General features: G+C 34.2%; 4 protein-coding genes and 1 pseudogene across 5 annotated transcripts in view; 3 read left to right on the top strand and 2 right to left on the bottom strand.

The window, feature by feature from the left end:
• The window catches only part of LOC115451207, a 47,800-nt pseudogene that overhangs the window by 24,571 nt on the left and 4,125 nt on the right, over positions 1–19,104 (bottom strand). The gene's annotated exons all lie outside the window — the stretch shown is intronic.
• LOC115451210 (15-hydroxyprostaglandin dehydrogenase [NAD(+)]-like) lies at positions 2,432–3,412 on the top strand. The gene has a single exon (XM_030179448.2). The coding sequence runs from the start codon at positions 2,467–2,469 to the stop codon at positions 3,238–3,240; it is 774 nt and encodes a 257-aa protein (XP_030035308.1). The 5' UTR covers positions 2,432–2,466; the 3' UTR covers positions 3,241–3,412.
• On the bottom strand, positions 6,801–8,278 carry LOC115451219 (15-hydroxyprostaglandin dehydrogenase [NAD(+)]). The gene has a single exon (XM_030179458.2). It carries the CDS (start codon positions 8,261–8,263, stop codon positions 7,490–7,492), a length of 774 nt encoding a protein of 257 aa, XP_030035318.1. The 5' UTR covers positions 8,264–8,278; the 3' UTR covers positions 6,801–7,489.
• On the top strand, positions 11,017–11,950 carry LOC115451221 (alcohol dehydrogenase 1-like). Its single transcript, XM_030179460.2, has 2 exons — positions 11,017–11,301; positions 11,560–11,950. The coding sequence occupies exons 1-2, from the start codon at positions 11,127–11,129 to the stop codon at positions 11,880–11,882; spliced, it is 498 nt and encodes a 165-aa protein (XP_030035320.1). The 5' UTR covers positions 11,017–11,126; the 3' UTR covers positions 11,883–11,950.
• Positions 12,102–14,199, top strand: LOC115451220 (alcohol dehydrogenase 1-like). The gene has a single exon (XM_030179459.2). It carries the CDS (start codon positions 13,248–13,250, stop codon positions 14,019–14,021), a length of 774 nt encoding a protein of 257 aa, XP_030035319.1. The 5' UTR covers positions 12,102–13,247; the 3' UTR covers positions 14,022–14,199.

The raw sequence follows: 19,104 nt of genomic DNA, 5'->3' as shown, positions 1-19,104 counted from the left end.
GGTACATACATGTATCGTTCGTCACATAAGCAGTACGCCTAGTTATAAACAGTAGCAACACTATTCAAAACTTCGAATAACCAAATTGAATAAGGCAACTCATTGCAATTTTCACTAAAAAAATTATCGCAATAATTATAAAGAGTGGCGAAAGATAAACTTCTCTCGACACATACTAGACGCCACTCCACTTATTTTATTTCTTTATATGACGAGACGAGCTTGTCGTTCGCCTGATTGCAAGCAATACGACCGCCAATAAACAGTAGAAACACCATTCAACCGACTTCTAATCGGAATACAATAGTGACTACACGCTGCTGCTTGGCGGCAAAAATAGTCATTGTGGTGGTACCTACCCAGGCGGGCTGTCACATATGAGAGACCTACCACCAGTAACTTGCCCTATCTTACCATCAGGTCAAATGGAGACACTGCCGTGAACGTATAAGATAAAGATGGTGGATTGTTACCAAATAACTAAACTTAGTATGAGCACCATAAGTTCACTGCCTAATATAGGCCTCCTTAACGTTTTTCTACGTTAAAAGCCGTTCGAACTTTTTAATAATTACACTACCTATAATTTAATTTATATTTAAATAATTTTGTTTGCAAACGTTACTTTCAAGCTCCTGAATAACGCAACATAGCAATTAAATCGGCGTCACTAACAAGGGGTCCGAGTGGGGTCGACCCGCCCGGTAAACATAGCTGCATTTGTACCTGCAATTAAAAAATCCTTGCCATCTAACGTTGTAGCAAAAAATGTTACTAAATTACAGTGAATTCGTTGACTAATGCTAGAAATGTACAGAAAAAAAAATTACCTTCAGAAGAGTATTTCTTAGAGACGATAAGGAATTCTTAATATCATAGAAGTGGGTACATGTATAATATAAAACGTACTAGTGGTCGTCCAGCGGTCAAAGTTCGATCATCGTATTTAATATTTGTAATACATATTATTATACCTACATGTTATTATTCTATTCTATATGAACTTTAATCATGCCAAACCCAGATTCCTCCATACGCACACATAACTTCATAAGGGGTACAACGTTTCATCTTTTATATATAAAAAAAAACCTGTATTAAAGCAAAGATAGATGCAATTCCATGCTATGACTACGCCTTTTCGACATAATGTTATGTTGTGACGCCCCCATGCACTCATTTTATTTTTATCATATCTCGTCAGTCGATGCTATCTGGACCATGCGTCATGTACCATCAGTTGCAGTTGGGTCACTTTCTCATGCCTCTATAAAAAAAATACTTAATCTACTCTCTACTTAACTAAATCTTCCTTTACCTTACTTAAACACCTGTCTCCTTTCTTCCCTCTATCATTCCTCATTCCTTGCCTTTCATTTATTCTGGCCACGTGACAACGTGTTCATGATTCTTTTGGGATTATGGGTTCGTGGTGGACATAACTTGGATAACCGGTTTATGCTTTATAAAAAAAGAAAAATCTCTTTACATTTAAATTCTGAAGTTATATTGTTGATGGTAGATACCGTAAACCATCGTTAATAAAAGCTTTGTAACGCCGGATTAGTCCCTTAAAACCAGCAGTAAATTTCATTTATCTCCGAGTTTTTACCTGATCATAATATTAATTATACAAACAACGTAATTCCCATTGCTAGACCCGTCCAAATTGCACCTTTCGGTGTTCCAAATTTGCATATAAGACGATTATTTCACGAACGCTCGCTACCCCTAGAGATTTAGTCAGTATTACGTTTGAAATTAAGGAGAACTAGCTTTAGTTTTCGGCTTCATCTATTTTGTAGTAATTTGTTGGACTAATAGAAATCATAATAAATAAAATATATCCTAAGATACAGACAGTGTTATTTTCTATAACATTGAGGATTGTTTCAATAGTTTCAATGCCCCTACGATTAGCGATAAGCGACTCTCCAGCTTAAGGCTGAGGATAAATAACTTGATATACGTCTGGCTGGTCATATTAGGCAGCGCGAGCGACGAGTCATGCGGTAAAAAAAATAATAATAACTATTTTTTCCATTCCTGGGCAGGAGTCTGCTCCAATATCAAATATCAATTTAGGCCTTATCCACCACGCTGGCTTAGTGCAGGTTTCCAGAGTTTACATACATTCTAAATTCTAGTGTGGAATTCGTAGGTATAGAGGTTACTTTTACTGGTAGGAAGCTGCATTAGCCTCCAGTGAATGCGTGTTAATGGGGAAGAAGCCGCGAACAAAGGATAGCAACATATTATCGGACCAAAACAGTTATTTCTCGAATCAAATATACGCTGTTTTGGATTTACGTACTTTAAATGTTACGTGGTAGATAACCTAATAATTGAAGAAATGTTGATTCTACGAATACGCATATCAACGATTAATCGCAAAAAAAATTAAACAAAGAAACAATAAATACACATGCCACATTTTATTTTAATCAGTTAATTGTATGTACCACAATGGAAAGAGACTTAAAGAACAAAGTCGTGGTGATTACTGGAGGAGCTCAGGGCATAGGTCATGCCATTGCGATTAAGTTCCTAACGCAATCTGCCAAAGTCATTATTTTAGACTTAAACGAACGAAAAGGCAACGAAGTAGTGAAGACGCTTGCAGCTAAATTCGGTGACGATCGTGTAGCGTTCATAAAATGTGACGTGACTAAGGATCTAGACGAAGTATCTAGCAAGATATTCAAGGATTACAAACATATCGATGTCCTCGTCAATAATGCTGGAATCGCTAACGAGTTGGACTTACGAGCCATACTTGAAGTTAACACCATAGCTGTTATAGAATGGACAATGAAATTCAGAGAGCATATGAGAACAGACAAAGGTGGTAAAGGAGGTACCATAATCAACATGTCGTCCCTTTATGGCTACGTGTGTGATGCTTTTCTACCTTTTTATAAAGCATCAAAGCACGCCGTGCTGGGCTTCACGAAGACTATAGGTCATGAACGTAATTACAGTATGACTGGTGTGAGAGTTGTGGCAATATGCCCTGGGTACACAAAATCTCAGTTGACAGATAACATCAAGAACAAAGATGTAAAGATACCTGAAGAAGACAAGGAAGATTATGCGGAATATGTTAAAACTATGCTGTGGCAAGAAGTAGATGTTGTTGGTAATGCAACTGAAGAAGTATTTCGAGTAGCTGATAGTGGATCATCATGGGCTGTTATTGGTGGACAGCCGATTGAAAAGGTTCCTTATACATATCTATAAAACATAAAATAGGTATCTTGAATCAATAAACACATTGACTAGTAATTAATGAACTCCACTGGTTTATGTAGTTAACTAAGTGTAAATAGATCGTACCTATTTAATTTAAGTGGTATTATCTGTTTATTAAATACGTTTGAATAAAATAAATATCTTTAAAACTTAACCGACATTCTTCTCTTTTATTTTTTACTATTAAAATTCTTCAGTCAAACAATTATTAAATTAAATCATCGTTCTCGCAATTTACCTTTTTACGCCGTGTTGTGTTGCTAATGTGTTAGTTTTTACCTAAGTTGTTTACTTGTATATTTTGTAGATTAAATCATTTTTAGCTATTACTGAAGTAGATTAATATTTCTAGAGCATTATTAATATTATTATCTCGGTTGTATAAACTACAAGAGATAGGAACCATGTGAAAGTAAAGAAAGAATATATTTAAGTATTCTTTTAACATTTCGCATAAGAGACTACGAATTTTATGATTACTTTGTCCACATCAGCAACATAAAACAGCTCATCATCCACTGCTGGACATAGGCCGCCCTTATCTATCAGACTCCGGTGACCCTCACCAGATCGTCAGTCCACCTCATGGGGGGCCTGCCTACGCTGCGTCTCCCGGTTCGTGGTCGCCACTCCAGAACTTTTCCGCCCCAACTGCCATCAGTTCTACGAGCTATGTGCCATGCCCACTACCACTTGAGTTTCGCAACTCTAAGGGCTATGACGTTCAGCTCATATTATTATAAAAATATACAGTCTTTTGCCTCCTAATTGTTAAAGTCTCATCCTCTCCCAGTGACTGTCCTAAACCGAGTTTCGTAACCCGTTAATTAGTTGTCCTCAGCATGGTTATTTAGTTTTCAATAATTGTGAGTTCCTAAATCCCTCACTTAAAATTCCGATGTTATTGTATAAGCTGACCCTTATCATGTTAATAAATATAAGTCAGGCACAATACAGCTTATTTTGTTTTTTGACGCATTCGGATTTTTACACTTGAAATTTTCTATGAATTTTATAATACTAAATTAATTTAAATCGCATAAAGATAAATATTCATACGTCGTCATATAATATAAACAAATGGTTTCAATATATAAACTATTTTTTTCCCTTTCTATAAGGATCTAAAATTTCATTGTTAGAAACTGCTATATTCTTTTATCACTGCATCGTTTATATGTACAATAAAAATAAAAGAGGAAAACGAAAAAAAATTTATATTAATAAAATATAGTTTCTCAAATTATGTGGAGCGTTTGTATTTAGAGACCAGTTAATACATTTATTTATTTATGAACAATAAGTAAGAGTTATTAAGGTTACTATACAATATAAAATTAAAAAATCTATATCCACTGTGAAATTTGCCACTAGATACATTAAAAAAGGTAGCAGTAAGATAAGTTACTTAAAGGACAATGCCCAAAACAAGGCTATTTTTGCGTCAGTCATGCGTCTTAACCAAATATCCACGAAAAATTATCATTTTAATTATTACTTCCTTTGTATTTATTTCAGTTGTAAGCGAATAGGGGTTTAAAAGATATGAAAAAAAAGTTGTTTCATTGTTACAAATGAAACACCGGATAATTTACTTCCAATATGGCGAATTGATACCAATTCATAACAAATTCCCTTTTTAAAGGGAATAAAAAAGTAAATATTATGTACAATAAATATGCCTGTACTTGAATCTAAAATATATGTATTAAATATATTATTCATCTCAAATATATTGTTATAAAATTATATATTTTACTTAATAATTATGACCAAACTCCAAATACCCGGTAAAAAAAAGAGAAAATATTAATCGTTCCAAAACAAACATATGGCGACTTGTACTTTGCATTGACAGAAATACAAAAGTCAGCTAAAACATGTCTGGACTTTATTTTTAATTAATGAATATATGGGTACAGATATTTATTACACTGGCAACTGAAATTAATGACATTTTGACACTTCAGATATGTTTGAATGTTAAATCATTAAAATATTTTCATATATTTTATCTTACTCAAGATCGGAGTGTTTTTCTTATGCATTTTAATGTTGAGTCGAAAAATCCTCTGTTAAAAAACAACGTGTATAGTGTGTGTTTCGACCTTTGAGACGGAAGGCTTTTAGTTAGCAACACAATGTCGTCTAGAGCCTAGACCCAGGACAGTTAATCGAAACGGCATATCCTGGCGGTGTATTAACTGCACCTTTGCGGTGCCCTAGCAACAAGAATATTTCTTGGACGAGCTGTCCAGCTTGTAAGTTATGTAGATTATTATTAATATACCCACAATGTGGGAAAAATCTTGCCAAAGTTAAAAAAAAAACAGTTTAACAATAAAATAATCTGAACATGTTTACTCAACTTCTACATTATATTTTAGGTTTCAAGGCTGGAATGAGTTTGTGCTGCCTGCTACTTTCTCTACAACAAAGCTAATAGAGAGGTTCACAGACAACAACATGTCATGACCCGACCAGCGCTGCAAGAAGTCATTCACTCACTTCAGCAGTATATATATAAACGTGCTGCAGCTATATCAAATTCTTTTATTTTGGGATGCCAAGAATATAAACTTCTATTAAAAATATACATCTATATAAAAATATGCATCGGATTTCGTATTTCTGGTTTTATTTTTCTTTCCCTATGATAATTAACTATTAGCCTAATCAGGCTGTGAAGTGAGTTCCTGGGTTCGATTTCCAGGCCAAGCAATATTTTATCTCGGTGTTTCTAACATGAGTTGCCTGGGATCGGAATCCTCCAAAGAGGGTTGGCGTCAGGCATACGGCTGGTCAAAAAACTAAGCTGAATCTATTCTACAATATGTGTTGACGCCATATTGGAGTGAGATAATGGTAGGTGGAAATAAAGATTAGGTAATCCATGTAATAGAATAAATCGTAAGTCAGAAAAACATATACACAAAAGGTCCGGTAACATATCTATGCTCCGTGAAAAAACTAATATTCCGCCATACTATCTTAGAAGTTTTATTGGAGTTTCGTCTTATCAGATATGTTAGTACCTATCAGTTTCTTATGAGGGCAATTAAAGCTAGGTGAAAAGATCGTCCAATAATCGCTTATAGCAATAACAAGTAGGTACTGCAATATTGAACTTAATTAGGCACGTAAGGTACTTTCTACCTTACATTATTGCAGTCCATACTTAACCTCGAAATAACCGCGCTATAAAAATTCTGATTACTCCGAACTCCCATCGAATATCCAATTGTTTTCAATTTGTATAAAAATTAGGATATATTCCCTATAGTTTAGTGAAGGTTTTGTACAGACGCAAGCGTAGCCAAACTCTCATACAAAAATGGGCATTCTCCTTTACAATATTATAATTTATGACGCGAGAGCTAGTAAGCGTAGCGTATGTTTTCCGTTTGTTTGTGTGTATGTGTATGACAGACTTTGACTATGTGCACGAGAAGATATAGTGCATACAGATATTAAGTTGATTCGAAATATGATGTAGGTTATGCAGAGACTGAACCAGGGGAATATGATGAATAAAATAAAAATGTGATAACTGGAAGCAACTAGAAAACATGTTTTTTATTGAAATACGAGAGATTTTGATTAAAGCGAACTGGTTATTATGCTTTAGGTACCTTGTATTATAAGTTAGTTTCGCAAACAATCATTTTTTATCGCATTACCAACATTTATGAATAACAATACTGATAAGATCCGCAAAGAAGTCACATTGCAGTACACGTACGATAGTCGTATTTGGTTTGCTAAATCCTGGTAGGCTTAATAAACGAAAAAATATACGTCAATAGTTCCCTTATTTTCCCAAGCTAACAATATCTTATAGTTTATAGAATCGAGATAATAATAGTAATAATACTCTGCAATAAAGAATAAAAAGGATTTAATTAAGAAAATATACAATGATACAAAAGTAAATCTTAGGTAAAAACTAACGGGTTCACAGTACTGCACAGCGTCAATAGCTTTTAAGAGGTAACACACGAGAACAATAATTTGATTGAATAATTGGTTGACCGAAGAAGTTTAATACTAAAGAATGAGAAGAATGTTGGTTAGGTTTCCTAGATATTTATTTTTTTCACAAACTATTTACTAAACAAAAAAGACCACGTAAATTAAATAGGTACGATCTATTTACTCTTAATTAACTATATATTCCGGTGGAGTTCATGAATTACTAGTCAATATGTTTATTGGTTTAAGATACCTATTTTATGTTTTATAGATATGTATAAGGAACGTTTTCAATTGGCTGTCCACCAATAACAGCCCATGATGATCCACTATCAGCTACTCGGAACACTTCTTCAGTTGCATTACCAACATCATCTACTTCTTGCCACAGCATAGTTTTAACATATTCTGCATAATCTTCCTTGTCTTCTTCAGGTATCTTTACATTTTTGTTCTTGATATTATCTGTTAACTCAGATTTTGTGTACCCAGGGCAAATCGCCATAACTCTCACACCAGTCTTCTTGTAATTACGTTCATGACCTATAGTCTTCGTGAAGCCCAGCACTGCGTGTTTTGATGTTTTGTAAAACGGTACAAAAGCATCACACACGTAGCCATAAATTGATGCCATGTTGATTATGGTACCTCCTTTACCTCCCTTGTCTGTTCTCATATGTTCCCTGAATTTCACTGTCCATTCTATAAGAGCTATGGTGTTAACTTCAAGAGTGGCTCGTAAGTCCAACTCGTTACCGATTCCGGCATTATTGATGAGGACATCGACTTGTTTGTAATCCTTGAATATCTTGCTAGATACTTCATCTAGATCCTTTGTCACATCACATTTCATGAATGCTACACGATCGTCACCAAATTTAGCTGCAAGCGTCTTCGCTACTTCGTTTCCTTTTGGTTCGTTTAAGTCTAAAATAATGACATTGGCGGATTCCCTCAGGAACTTAACTGCAATGGCATGACCTATGCCCTGAGCTCCTCCAGTAATCACCACGACTTTGTTCTTTAACTCTCTTTCCATTCTAAAACGGGTGTAAACTGAATATTGTAATCGTGTCTTCTCGTTTTTATTCGTAAGTACAAATATACAGTAAGGAGCGATAAAGCCATTATCAGTGTATTATGTTCGAGTAGTAAATTATGTACCGTTTGTTAATCTTTCGCATTACACAATAATTATATTCCTAATCCTTTTTGTAAATGCCACGTGAAGTGGCATAAAAATGGAAACCTGCATGTTTACCAAAATCCTGTTTGAAAAAGATCAGTTAACAAAATTAAATTTGTTTTTGAGATTTTATGGTGTACCGTCAGTTTAAATATTGTTTTTGTAGAAATTTTTTTTATTGTAAAGTAGCAATGTCGTGTCTTACTTAGATCGTCTGATATGATTAAAAAACTTCCATGTTATAAATTTTACAATTGAAATTATATAATTATTAATGCCGACAGGCTCGCCTCCTCTTTCATAAAACCGGCCGAAATTCGGCTAGGAGGGATTCATTCATATAATTCTATTAATATCTACGTTGGAACAATATCAGGCCTTTTTATTATATACTGTCTTATGACTATGACTATGGAATATTTCGAAAAATTTACAGATGTATATACTTACGCTGCGGTTATACAATTATTGACTGAAACCTGTATGGTTGTATGACTAACATAATCTGCTTACATCTTCACACGTTTCTAAAAGGTAATTGTTACATATTTACATGTAAAGTGGGTGGAAACCAAACAGTAATAAAATGTATAAACATTTTCTTTTGTATTGAAAGCATGGGTCATCTACAATGTATCTAACCAGTTCCAGAGATATAAACATATAAACTTGGTTTTGCTCATGGTTTGCCAACGTGAAAATCCTTTCCACTTTACGTCGGCGGTGCCATCTATTTTAAATAATCTGATAAAAAGAATCCATTATAATAGGGGGATTTGCTGACATATTTCCACATTCCGTTTAATAGCATTCAGTTAGAATTCGTGATACAGGCGGAGCGTTTGTACGTATTTTAGGTTCCCAATTCGCATACTAGATGGAGCCACGCGTGTTTTAAATCGCGCTATAACTATTCGATGGTCAGCGATGATAGTACATTCCAGGTCTATACGAAATTGCATCTAAAAACATTCAATAAAAAAAACATTTGTTTATAGTGAGTCGATTGTCACGCGTGTTAAGATATTGAAATTTGAAATAAATGAAAATACTTGAGAAAGTCGTCTACTGGTAGATACTGATCTAAATGGTGACCGTTTGCCAGATAATTTTAAGATACTTTTAATACAATATATAAATGTAAATATACAGATGATTTTTTTGGCAATTGACTATGTAACGTTTGTGGCAAGACTCTGGCTACTAAGACACAGTTAAAACTAGTTCGAGAATCATAGGATTCAAAATATATTATGAAGTATTGACGATTGTTCCAATTTAGATTAATGCCTAAATAAATAACCATGAAGCTCTATTGGAAGTCAAAACCTACTATTCTTGACAGAAGAAAAATGTGAAAAACTAAGACAAACCGAAATTGTTAGCTTTGCTTCCCCGCATGGAATTCAGTATGTAACAAATAAAAAGATGACCTATGTTATTTCTTAGTGATCCAGCTACTCCGTACCAAATCGGTCAAATTCAATTCAGTGGTTAAGGTTAAGTTTTGTACTGTAAGTATGTTAAAGTTGTTATTACAACGTTTACAACGTTTGCCTGATGCGGATTGGCACACTACACATACATGGACAAACCTTTCGGAGAATTCTCGCTCGTGCAGTGTTTTTTGCAATGTTTTCCTTTACCGTGAAAGAAGCGATAATTAACAATGAAGTATACACGAAACTGCGAGAGTCAGATATATAAGCCTTGTGCTCTTCGCTTGGTTATCGTTGTTATTTAAAGGTATGGTTAGTTAAGTGACGTCATTCTAAATTCAATATGGCGGACGGGCCAAGATGATGGTATAGTTATTTTTTGTGCATGCTCTTAGTATTGGTATTAAATGAAAGGGTTTGCTTTACCTTTACTTTACCCTAAATCCAATATGGCAGAACGCCAAAGATGGCGGACTAGTTATTTTTTATGCACTTCTATAATAATTATATAAAATTAATGGATTTGCGGATAAAAATTAAGAGTAAAAACTATTTTTAAAAACATTTTACATCATACATACATACAATAAATGCTCTAAACATAAAAAATGACCTCTAAATTGAATAAATCTTTTTTATATTATGTGGATATAAAAGCTTGCCGGGAGATTTACTTGTGTACAATAATTATGTAACTTGGTCTTGAACTTATACACCGTACTGCAAAACAGATTACATAATTAGCACAGTATCAGTGTTTTCACTTAATAACGTATATATAATATATAGAAGGCAATTAAAAACAAAATTCACCCGAACTGGTTTGCAAAGGAAATTACAAGTACCCAAGTATATTCGTCACCAAATAATTAACCTCGTTTAGTCGAGTATCAATTGATAAATTAATGTTACTTGATCTGTTTTCAATGGAGAAAGGAGAACCAAATTAATTGGGCCAATGCCAGTAAAAAAAATAACTATCGCTTTACTGACGTTCATTTTACTTATTTGAAAATTAATAATAAATATTTTACAATGTATATATTCTTATTATATTTTTTTTTTATTAGAAGTGATTGTCAAACACGCACTTTATTATTTAGAATTATCATTGTTATCAATAACTATATTTATAACTCTGTACGTAATTAATGATTGTTCATTTTATTTACATCAGTCAGATTCTCTTACTACCGTACTGCGTACATATTTTCAATTTAGAATTTAAATAATAAAACAACTTACTGCTATTGATACCTGCAGTGCGATTAGTTCAAATGGATCAACTATTGAAAAATAAAAATATAGTCATAATAGGCGGCGGGAGCGGTATTGGATTTAATATTGCTGATAAATTTCTATCGGAGGATGCGAAAAGTGTTATTCTACTAGACATTAATGAAAAACAAGGCAATATTGCTGCGGATGTACTAAACAACACTCACGGGAACGGTAAAGCTACTTTTATACTTTGTGACGTGACTACTGATATTGATACCGTAGGAAACAGTATTTTCACGTCAAATAAAACCATTGATGTATTAGTAAATAGTGCAGGCATAGCAGATGCCAGCATACCGAAGAAAATGATGGATGTAAACGCAACAGCAGTGCTTGATTGGAGTATCAAATTTTACGAGCACATGCGAATCGATAAAGGAGGTCCTGGTGGCACAATCGTTAACATCGCATCAATTTTTGGTTTCACAGTCGCAGCGCTTATACCAGTGTATTGTGCGGCGAAATTTGCAGTCATGGGATTCACCAGATGTTTGGGACATGAAGATAACTTTAAAAAAACTGGAGTACGCGTAATAGCACTATGTCCTGGGTTTACCGAAACACAACTGACCAAACCATTGCTTGATGAAAAGGATACAGACAATTCTGAAGAGTTAATCAAATTTGTGAAGGGTTTTCCGTGGCAAAAAGTAGATGCAGTCGGTGATGCAGCTGTAGCAGTTTTTAAGAGGGCTAAGAGTGGGACGGCTTGGCTTATTGAAGGCGGTAAACCTATTGAAGAGGTTCCGTAAAGCCCGTTATTAGTTGTTATTAAATACTGACCATTCTTCTAGCCTTATGTAAATTAACCGGGCCGTGCCTTGGGTGTTTTTTTCTTTAATTTTTCCTTACGAGCCGAATGATCCAGTCCTAAAATGCGATTTTCTCTCACACCAACCATTCCTTGGGGACATTCATTGTTCTCAACCTCATTTTAAGATTCTTTAGGTATTATACTCGTAATAATATGCAGTATCAATTCAATGTAAATGTATAATATGTTATGACCATTTTTTTTTTGTTTCTTCATTATAATGACATAATTTGAATGAATGAATACTACGAATAATTTTATGTCATACAATACAATGAGATTCACACATGCGTTTACGTGGGAAGCCGCTATCGTAAGTTATGAACTAAGGAAAGACGTAAGAAGATATCTAGACTAGCTGTTGGCGGTTTTAGTGCAATTACTTAATTTTTATTTTTATTTGAGAATCTTACACGTTATCATAATGGTGCCGCACTAAGGTTAATGTCAATGCGTTTTATTGCTATATATAAAGCGATATAATCGTATGTTAATAATAATCATACGTTGACTGTTATCGCGACAAGTCTTACCTAAATGTTATACTTCGTCCTCATTTATACGGTATTTAGATGTTAGTACGGTCTCATAAAAATGATGGCCTTACGAATATTGTCGATTGTTAAATAAATATTTCCATACCGTTACACTTAATGGACCTTCTAAAAATAACCTATTACTATTTTAAAGCCAAGCACTGATGATTCCTCGGGTAAAGTAAATGTTTATGAATTATTTAACAGCTTGCTCGTTTGCCTCTTCTACTATAATTTATAAAAATCATAGTTCAGTAAATTTGAAAAACATTCTTGCATGCCATAAAAGAAATGGATTTAACATTCCACAATCTCTGATTATTGGAACGGAAGGAACTTTAATCTTCTTCGATTATCATTACAATTATTTGGTATTTTCCTTTAAAATTAGTAAGCTAAGATTGCAATTTTAAAAAGTATCTTTATGTTTAAGTAGGCATTACATCCCCATGTGTTGTACTATTGGGCAAAGATCTCCTAACACGTAATATGCAAATCTCAAACGAGTACAATGTCATTAGATTTCATCGATCCATATTTTCTTTTTTCATATTCAAATTTTTATTATAAACATATACAATAATATTTAAATATAAATCGTGAATAAACAAGAAAAGGTAATTAAACTAAAATTATATAAAATAATGGCGCAGTATGAAAATGTGACATGTAGACATAAAAGCAATTAACATTTTATTATTGGGTATAAAACTAAAACACGCATAAAGTTTAGACAGTCATTACAACATTTTTGGAAACGAAACACGATGAGCAAATACATTGAAAATAAAATTTGTGTTATTACCGGAGGTGCAGACGGCATTGGGCTGAGCATTGCCGATAAATACTTAGAAAACAATGCTAAAGTAGTCATTCTGGTTGACTTCAACGAACAAAAAGGAAAGGAGGCCGCAAAAATTCTTAATACCAAACACGGCGATGGAAAAGCGGAGTTCATCAAATGTGATGTCAGAAAAGACTTAGAAGCTACTTACAATGTTATCATGGATAACTACCAATACGTGGATGTCTTAGTAAACAATGCCGGAATAGGAGATGCAATACCAAGAAGAACAATGGAAACTAACGCCATAGCTGTTATAGAATGGTCTCTAAAATTCAGCAATCATATGAGGAAGGATACAGAAGGTAAAGGGGGCACCATAGTCAACGTGGCTTCAGTACTTGGATACGATATAGTCCCATACGCTCACATCTACCAAGCTTCCAAGTTCGCAGTAACAGGTTTTACCAGATCTTTGGGTCACAAGTATTTATATCCAACGCGTGGTGTTCGAATGGTCTGTCTCTGCCCAGGACTTACTAAAACCAATTTGAGTCAAGCAGTATTAATGATGAAACCTCAAAGCGATTATGAGGCTGAAGTTATAAAAGAATTTAAGGACATGGTGATACAAGAAGTGGATGTAGTAGGAGAAGCAGCAGTGGAGATACTTGAAAGAGCTGATAGCGGTACAGTGTGGTCCATCATCAACGGCGAACTGAAGAATGTTCATATGGAAGTAAAATACAAGTTATAAGAAAACGATACTACGGATATATAGATTTGTAATTTGATTTTCTAAAAAGAAGGAGAAAGATGCTATCATTTCTCTACGTAGCATCTTTAACAATAGAAATTTTTAAACTAAACTAGCACTCCATAATAGCTTCTCGTGTGTGTAAACCTATTTCAAAAAAATATGCAATTGATTTAGAGTTTGTTGTTTTCAGTTAAATTTGAGTTCTTAATGGTCCTATCCCGAGCAAAACATCGCGCTCTCCGTAGTTTTAGAAGGTATTCGAAATTTAAATATAGAAAATAAATCAAACATCATATTTCTACAAAATATTATCTTTACTTTTATTGTTAATTTTTTTTTATATTGTCGATTCCATATGAGCGGCGATAGCCTAGTTGGGTGTGGAACGGACTGCCTAGACGAATGTCCGCAGGTTCAAATCCCAAAGGCAAACACCTCTGACTTTTCTAAAATCATGTGTGTATTCTTTGTGAATTTATCGTTCGCTTTAACTGTGAAGGAAAACATCGTGAGGAAACCTGCACATCTGAGAAATTCTCTATAGGAATTTCGAAGGTGTGTGAAGTCTACCAACCCGCACTAGGCCAGCGTGGTGGACTAAGACTTAATCCCCCTCATTAGTAGAGGAGGCCCGTGCTCAGCAGTGGGCAAGTATATAATACAGGGCGGATATTACTATTATTATATTGTCGATATTATTTCATTAATGTCACTATGAAATTTTGCTACTCACATTAGTGGATCGTTAATTTTATATAATAACAATTATATCAGCCCTATGTTATATATTGTCTAACTGCAGGGCATGGGCCTCGTCTACTGAAGAAAATCTTAAAATTCCATTGCCCATGACCTCAAAGTATAATTTCTGAATGACATCTGTCTAAACACTTATTATATTCACATAATATGTGTAAAATAGTAGCCTCCTTAATGTAATGGGAGCACATACGGTCCGTAGACATAAAGGTTTTAGATTTATTATACACTAGCTTTTTCCTGCGGCTCCGCTGACGTACGGATTCGCGAGATAAAAAGTAGCCTATAGTACTCGGGGACAATGTAGTTTCTAAAAAAAATTAAAACCGGTTTAGTATTTCCAGGAATTAGCGCATTCAAACAAACAACTTTGGGTGTATGTGTAATACGAAACATTATTATTTATTTTTTATTTATTTATTTACAGCATTATTATTTAGTTACAATATTTGCTAGTGGCACTCAAACTAAGCTACGCTTAAATCTTGGGCTTAAATCTTAAATCTTAAATAAATCACATATAAGTATTTAGCCGCAAGCAGAAAACAATTTAAATATATAAATGTTATATTAAACATATACTTGGTATTTTGTATTAATTACCAATGTTACGGTATTTGTATCCGCGCGGATAGTGATTACCGCACACCATGCGTAAAATCCGCCATAGTGGCCCGTCGCGTCCCGAGATCAGCTTGTACATATCCGATTTTAAGCCAGCCGACACTTCCCTTAGCATCAGGGGCAGTGAGGTAAAATATAATCCTCATTCCATACTCAGGTATAAGTTGTATTAATGATATCAAGAATTAAGAGATATTTGCCGTGGATCCAGTCCTCGAACAAATTAAACGCAAACATTTAATCTAATAGGAATCTAATTTGTACTGGAATTACTCAAATTTGTAGAAGAGATTAAATTGGTAATATTACAATCGTCAATTTGTCATATCAGTTAACCCAAAAACATAGAATCAACACTTGCTATCGGGCATTATTTTTCGGATAACTCAGTGTCTTGAACAGACAAAATTTAACTTAAGAACATAGCATCTAAAATCTTTGAATATGAATGCAGAAAATACTTTGTATGACGAGACGAGCTTACCGTATGCCTGATCAACAGAAACCCTATGCAATACTTTGAATTACAAAGTACTGATTGGTATTCTACTGCGCTCGCCATTCTGAGACGTGAGGTGTTAAACTTAAGTTCTTATTATGTCCAATAGTTACACTGGCTTCAATGATATGCTGTGTTATATAACATACATAATATATATTTATGTGATTATAATCTGAATTTTATGTATTTAGATATACTAAAATCTATAACGTATGTTTATTTGTATCCTTAAAAATTAAGTGACCTTGATACACCTACTTTATTTATCTTTGTACCATTCTAAGGTCCAATGGGGGCGAATACCATTAGCATATGACCGCCTATATACATTTTATATAAGGTGCAAATGAATAAATAAATGGTAATTAATTCATTCTTTACACTAATCAATTCAATTAGTAAGTTTTAAAGCGATTTTTTGCAACAATTCTACAGAAAAATAACTCATAATGATTCTTATGTTTGTAGTAAAAACTGCATTACGAAGAACTAATATAAAATTACTAGATAGCTATACTTAAAATCGTTACCGGCTATCGAGGTCATGCTTTATTTACTAACCAATTAGTTTGTATATTATTTCTGTAATGTTGAGTTACTTTAACCGTATACGCAGCGCATGCAACGAAGGCTCTAAGGCTCTCAAAAAGAATGTTTTCTCCGTTTTTGCATCATTTTTCATTGATCCTCCGCTCCTATTGGTTATAGCGTGATGTTACTACATAACGTATAGCCTTCGTCAATAAATGGGCTATCCAAAACTAAAAGATTTTTTTAAATCGAACCATAAGTTCCTGAGATTGGCGCATTAAAAAAAAACAAACATACTCTTCAGCTTTATGTAGTAGTATAGATGAACGCCCGTATTCATTTATTTATTTATTTATCAATTAAGTATCACAAAAGCTTACAGTGGAAATGCACCAAGACGCTGGAGTGAAACAAAAAAACAACAAATAGACAAAATAAAACAAAACGAAACAATAAAAAATATCTAGAAAAAACAACTACTTACATTCTACATTATGGGTACAGCTTATTAAATTTAAGAAAAGTGCTTAAGTTAAGTAACAAAATGACTTAAAAATAAATACACATTTTTGTAAATGGTGTGACTAGTATCGACAAATAAGTCGGCATCCGGCCTACTCTCAAGATACGCATTTAATAAAGCTATAGCCTTGGCGATGGGAGTATTGCTTGTTTGCTTAAGATGCCAAACAGATGGACCAGTGAGGAGATGGTGTCTTCTCCGTTAAACGGCTCGTATGTACTGGTTTGGAACGTATAGGTGAATATTTTCACGTACCGATGGATTGTCAATTTTATACCGCAAGAATAAATAACAATGTAAAATACATGCTAATTTGCGCCTGAGTTGCAACGTATCATAACCTACCATCCCAGTCACAAAAAAAAAACATTAAAAAAAATCATCAGTTCGTAAACGTCATTTATCTAAGGACGGAGCATTCCTATGATAACAAGTCTGTTTCTCAGTGCTGACGGCATGGCAGCCTTCGCAGTGCGTAGACATAGGGCCGTTGTGGTTGGATAATATTAAGATACAACTTTAATCTAGTTGGCTGTCAGATAAACAAAGCTGAGAAACAGATTTGTTATCACAGCAATGCTCCGTCCTTAGATAAATAACGTTTATTGAATACGGGCGAAAATGATTACAAAAGAAATTTTATGATTTCATGATAATACGAGGAAAATTACAGTAAACAAATTTTTTATCTACATTATTAAGGCATTGTGCTTGAAACGAAACACAGTACTGTAAACCTTTGTGTTCTAATATTCTTAGCATCGGCGCATATATGGCGGAGTGTACGGCAGACAATTTTTTACTGTTAAACTATTATCGATATTGTCTTCATTGAAATAATATTCAAAATCCATTAACACAAGAATAAATTGCATTAAATTTTTGTGTTAATGCCATATATGTGCCAGCCTTTAAGATACCCATCCTTACATATTATAGGTAAATCAATCCCTCGCCGCGTCTGTCTGTCTGAACGCGATAAACTCAAAAACTACCCTATGGATTTCCATTAAATTTGGTACGGAGACAGTTTAAGGACTAGGGAACGATATGCAACTTTTTATCCCGTGAGAATACTTATATAACGGAACTATTATCCCGGAAAACTCTCACACGGACGAAGCCTCGAGTCTTTGTCATGCCAATCGTCTTGTGCGAGTCTGAGCCATTGCTTCCCGTTATACAACATATTACAAAAAAAGAATAAACAAACAACAATAATTATCACTGAAGAAATGGCAGGGTTATTTTTTAAATGGGCACGGGAAAATAGCCTTTCTGCACCAAATGGTAAGTGAAGTTCAATAAAATGTCGACTGACGAGAGATGATCACCCCTCGATAATCGACATAATTACGCGGGCTTGTTAAAACCGGATATACACAGGCTAATCCCCGAACGCGACACACTTACGTGGGCCACTATGGCGGGTTTTACCTTGTGTATGGTGGTCGCTATCCAGGCGAATATAAAATAAATCCTACCACCAGAACGGGCCTTAGATGCAACTAGGGCACGGTCTTATCATGTATCCCGTCCTATGATGTGATAGGGGGCGAGTCTTTCGCCATACCGTCCTAAACTCCAGACTCATGCTCATACTGAGTACAAAAAACACAATATCACTTTTCTTGTACACCTACTTAATTTTGTTGGTTGCATTACCGTTGGAACACTTAAGGATGCGAGACCACGACCTCGTGGTTTATGTTCCCATTCCGATATTTTATTGTTTTATCCAATATATTCTTAACAAGTAAAGCATGATTATACAAATGACATAATTTTTACATAAACAAGCAGGATATGATAATAGGGCATAGTGTATCTATTTAAACACGTTTCCTAGAATAATTTAAAGGTTCTGTATTTTTTGTATGAGAATGTACCAAAAGATCCTAATATTTATCATTCATAAATGGAAGTCTATACATGGAACTAGTAAGATCCTGGGTACCTACCTCCGACGATCAATGAATGAATCGTATTTGAAATACTCGAATATGACGAGGATCGACGGATGCTAAGGTCTAACCTTTGAGGGCTTGAAGAGAATAATACGAAGTCTCTTGAATTGTTCTTTACTAGTTTAGTTGAGCCCAAGTTATTGTTATACGCACGTTATATTATATAAACTACTA

Source organism: Manduca sexta, chromosome 12 (genome assembly GCF_014839805.1).
Source record: "Manduca sexta isolate Smith_Timp_Sample1 chromosome 12, JHU_Msex_v1.0, whole genome shotgun sequence".
Taxonomy (NCBI): domain Eukaryota; kingdom Metazoa; phylum Arthropoda; class Insecta; order Lepidoptera; family Sphingidae; genus Manduca; species Manduca sexta.
The sequence above is the reverse complement of the archived record's forward strand: the minus strand, read 5'-3'. Positions and strand labels throughout refer to the sequence as shown.

What these genes read in the sequence shown, in the direction of transcription:
- LOC115451210 (XM_030179448.2), top strand. Translation starts at nt 2,467, where the DNA reads ATGGAAAGAGACTTAAAGAACAAAGTCGTGGTGATTACTGGAGGAGCT.
- LOC115451219 (XM_030179458.2), bottom strand. Translation starts at nt 8,263, where the DNA reads ATGGAAAGAGAGTTAAAGAACAAAGTCGTGGTGATTACTGGAGGAGCT.
- LOC115451221 (XM_030179460.2), top strand. Translation starts at nt 11,127, where the DNA reads ATGGATCAACTATTGAAAAATAAAAATATAGTCATAATAGGCGGCGGG. An exon ending in AAACAACACTCACGGGAACG is followed by an intron (nt 11,302 to 11,559) that starts GTAAAGCTACTT and finishes TTGGTTTCACAG; the next exon opens with TCGCAGCGCTTATACCAGTG.
- LOC115451220 (XM_030179459.2), top strand. Translation starts at nt 13,248, where the DNA reads ATGAGCAAATACATTGAAAATAAAATTTGTGTTATTACCGGAGGTGCA.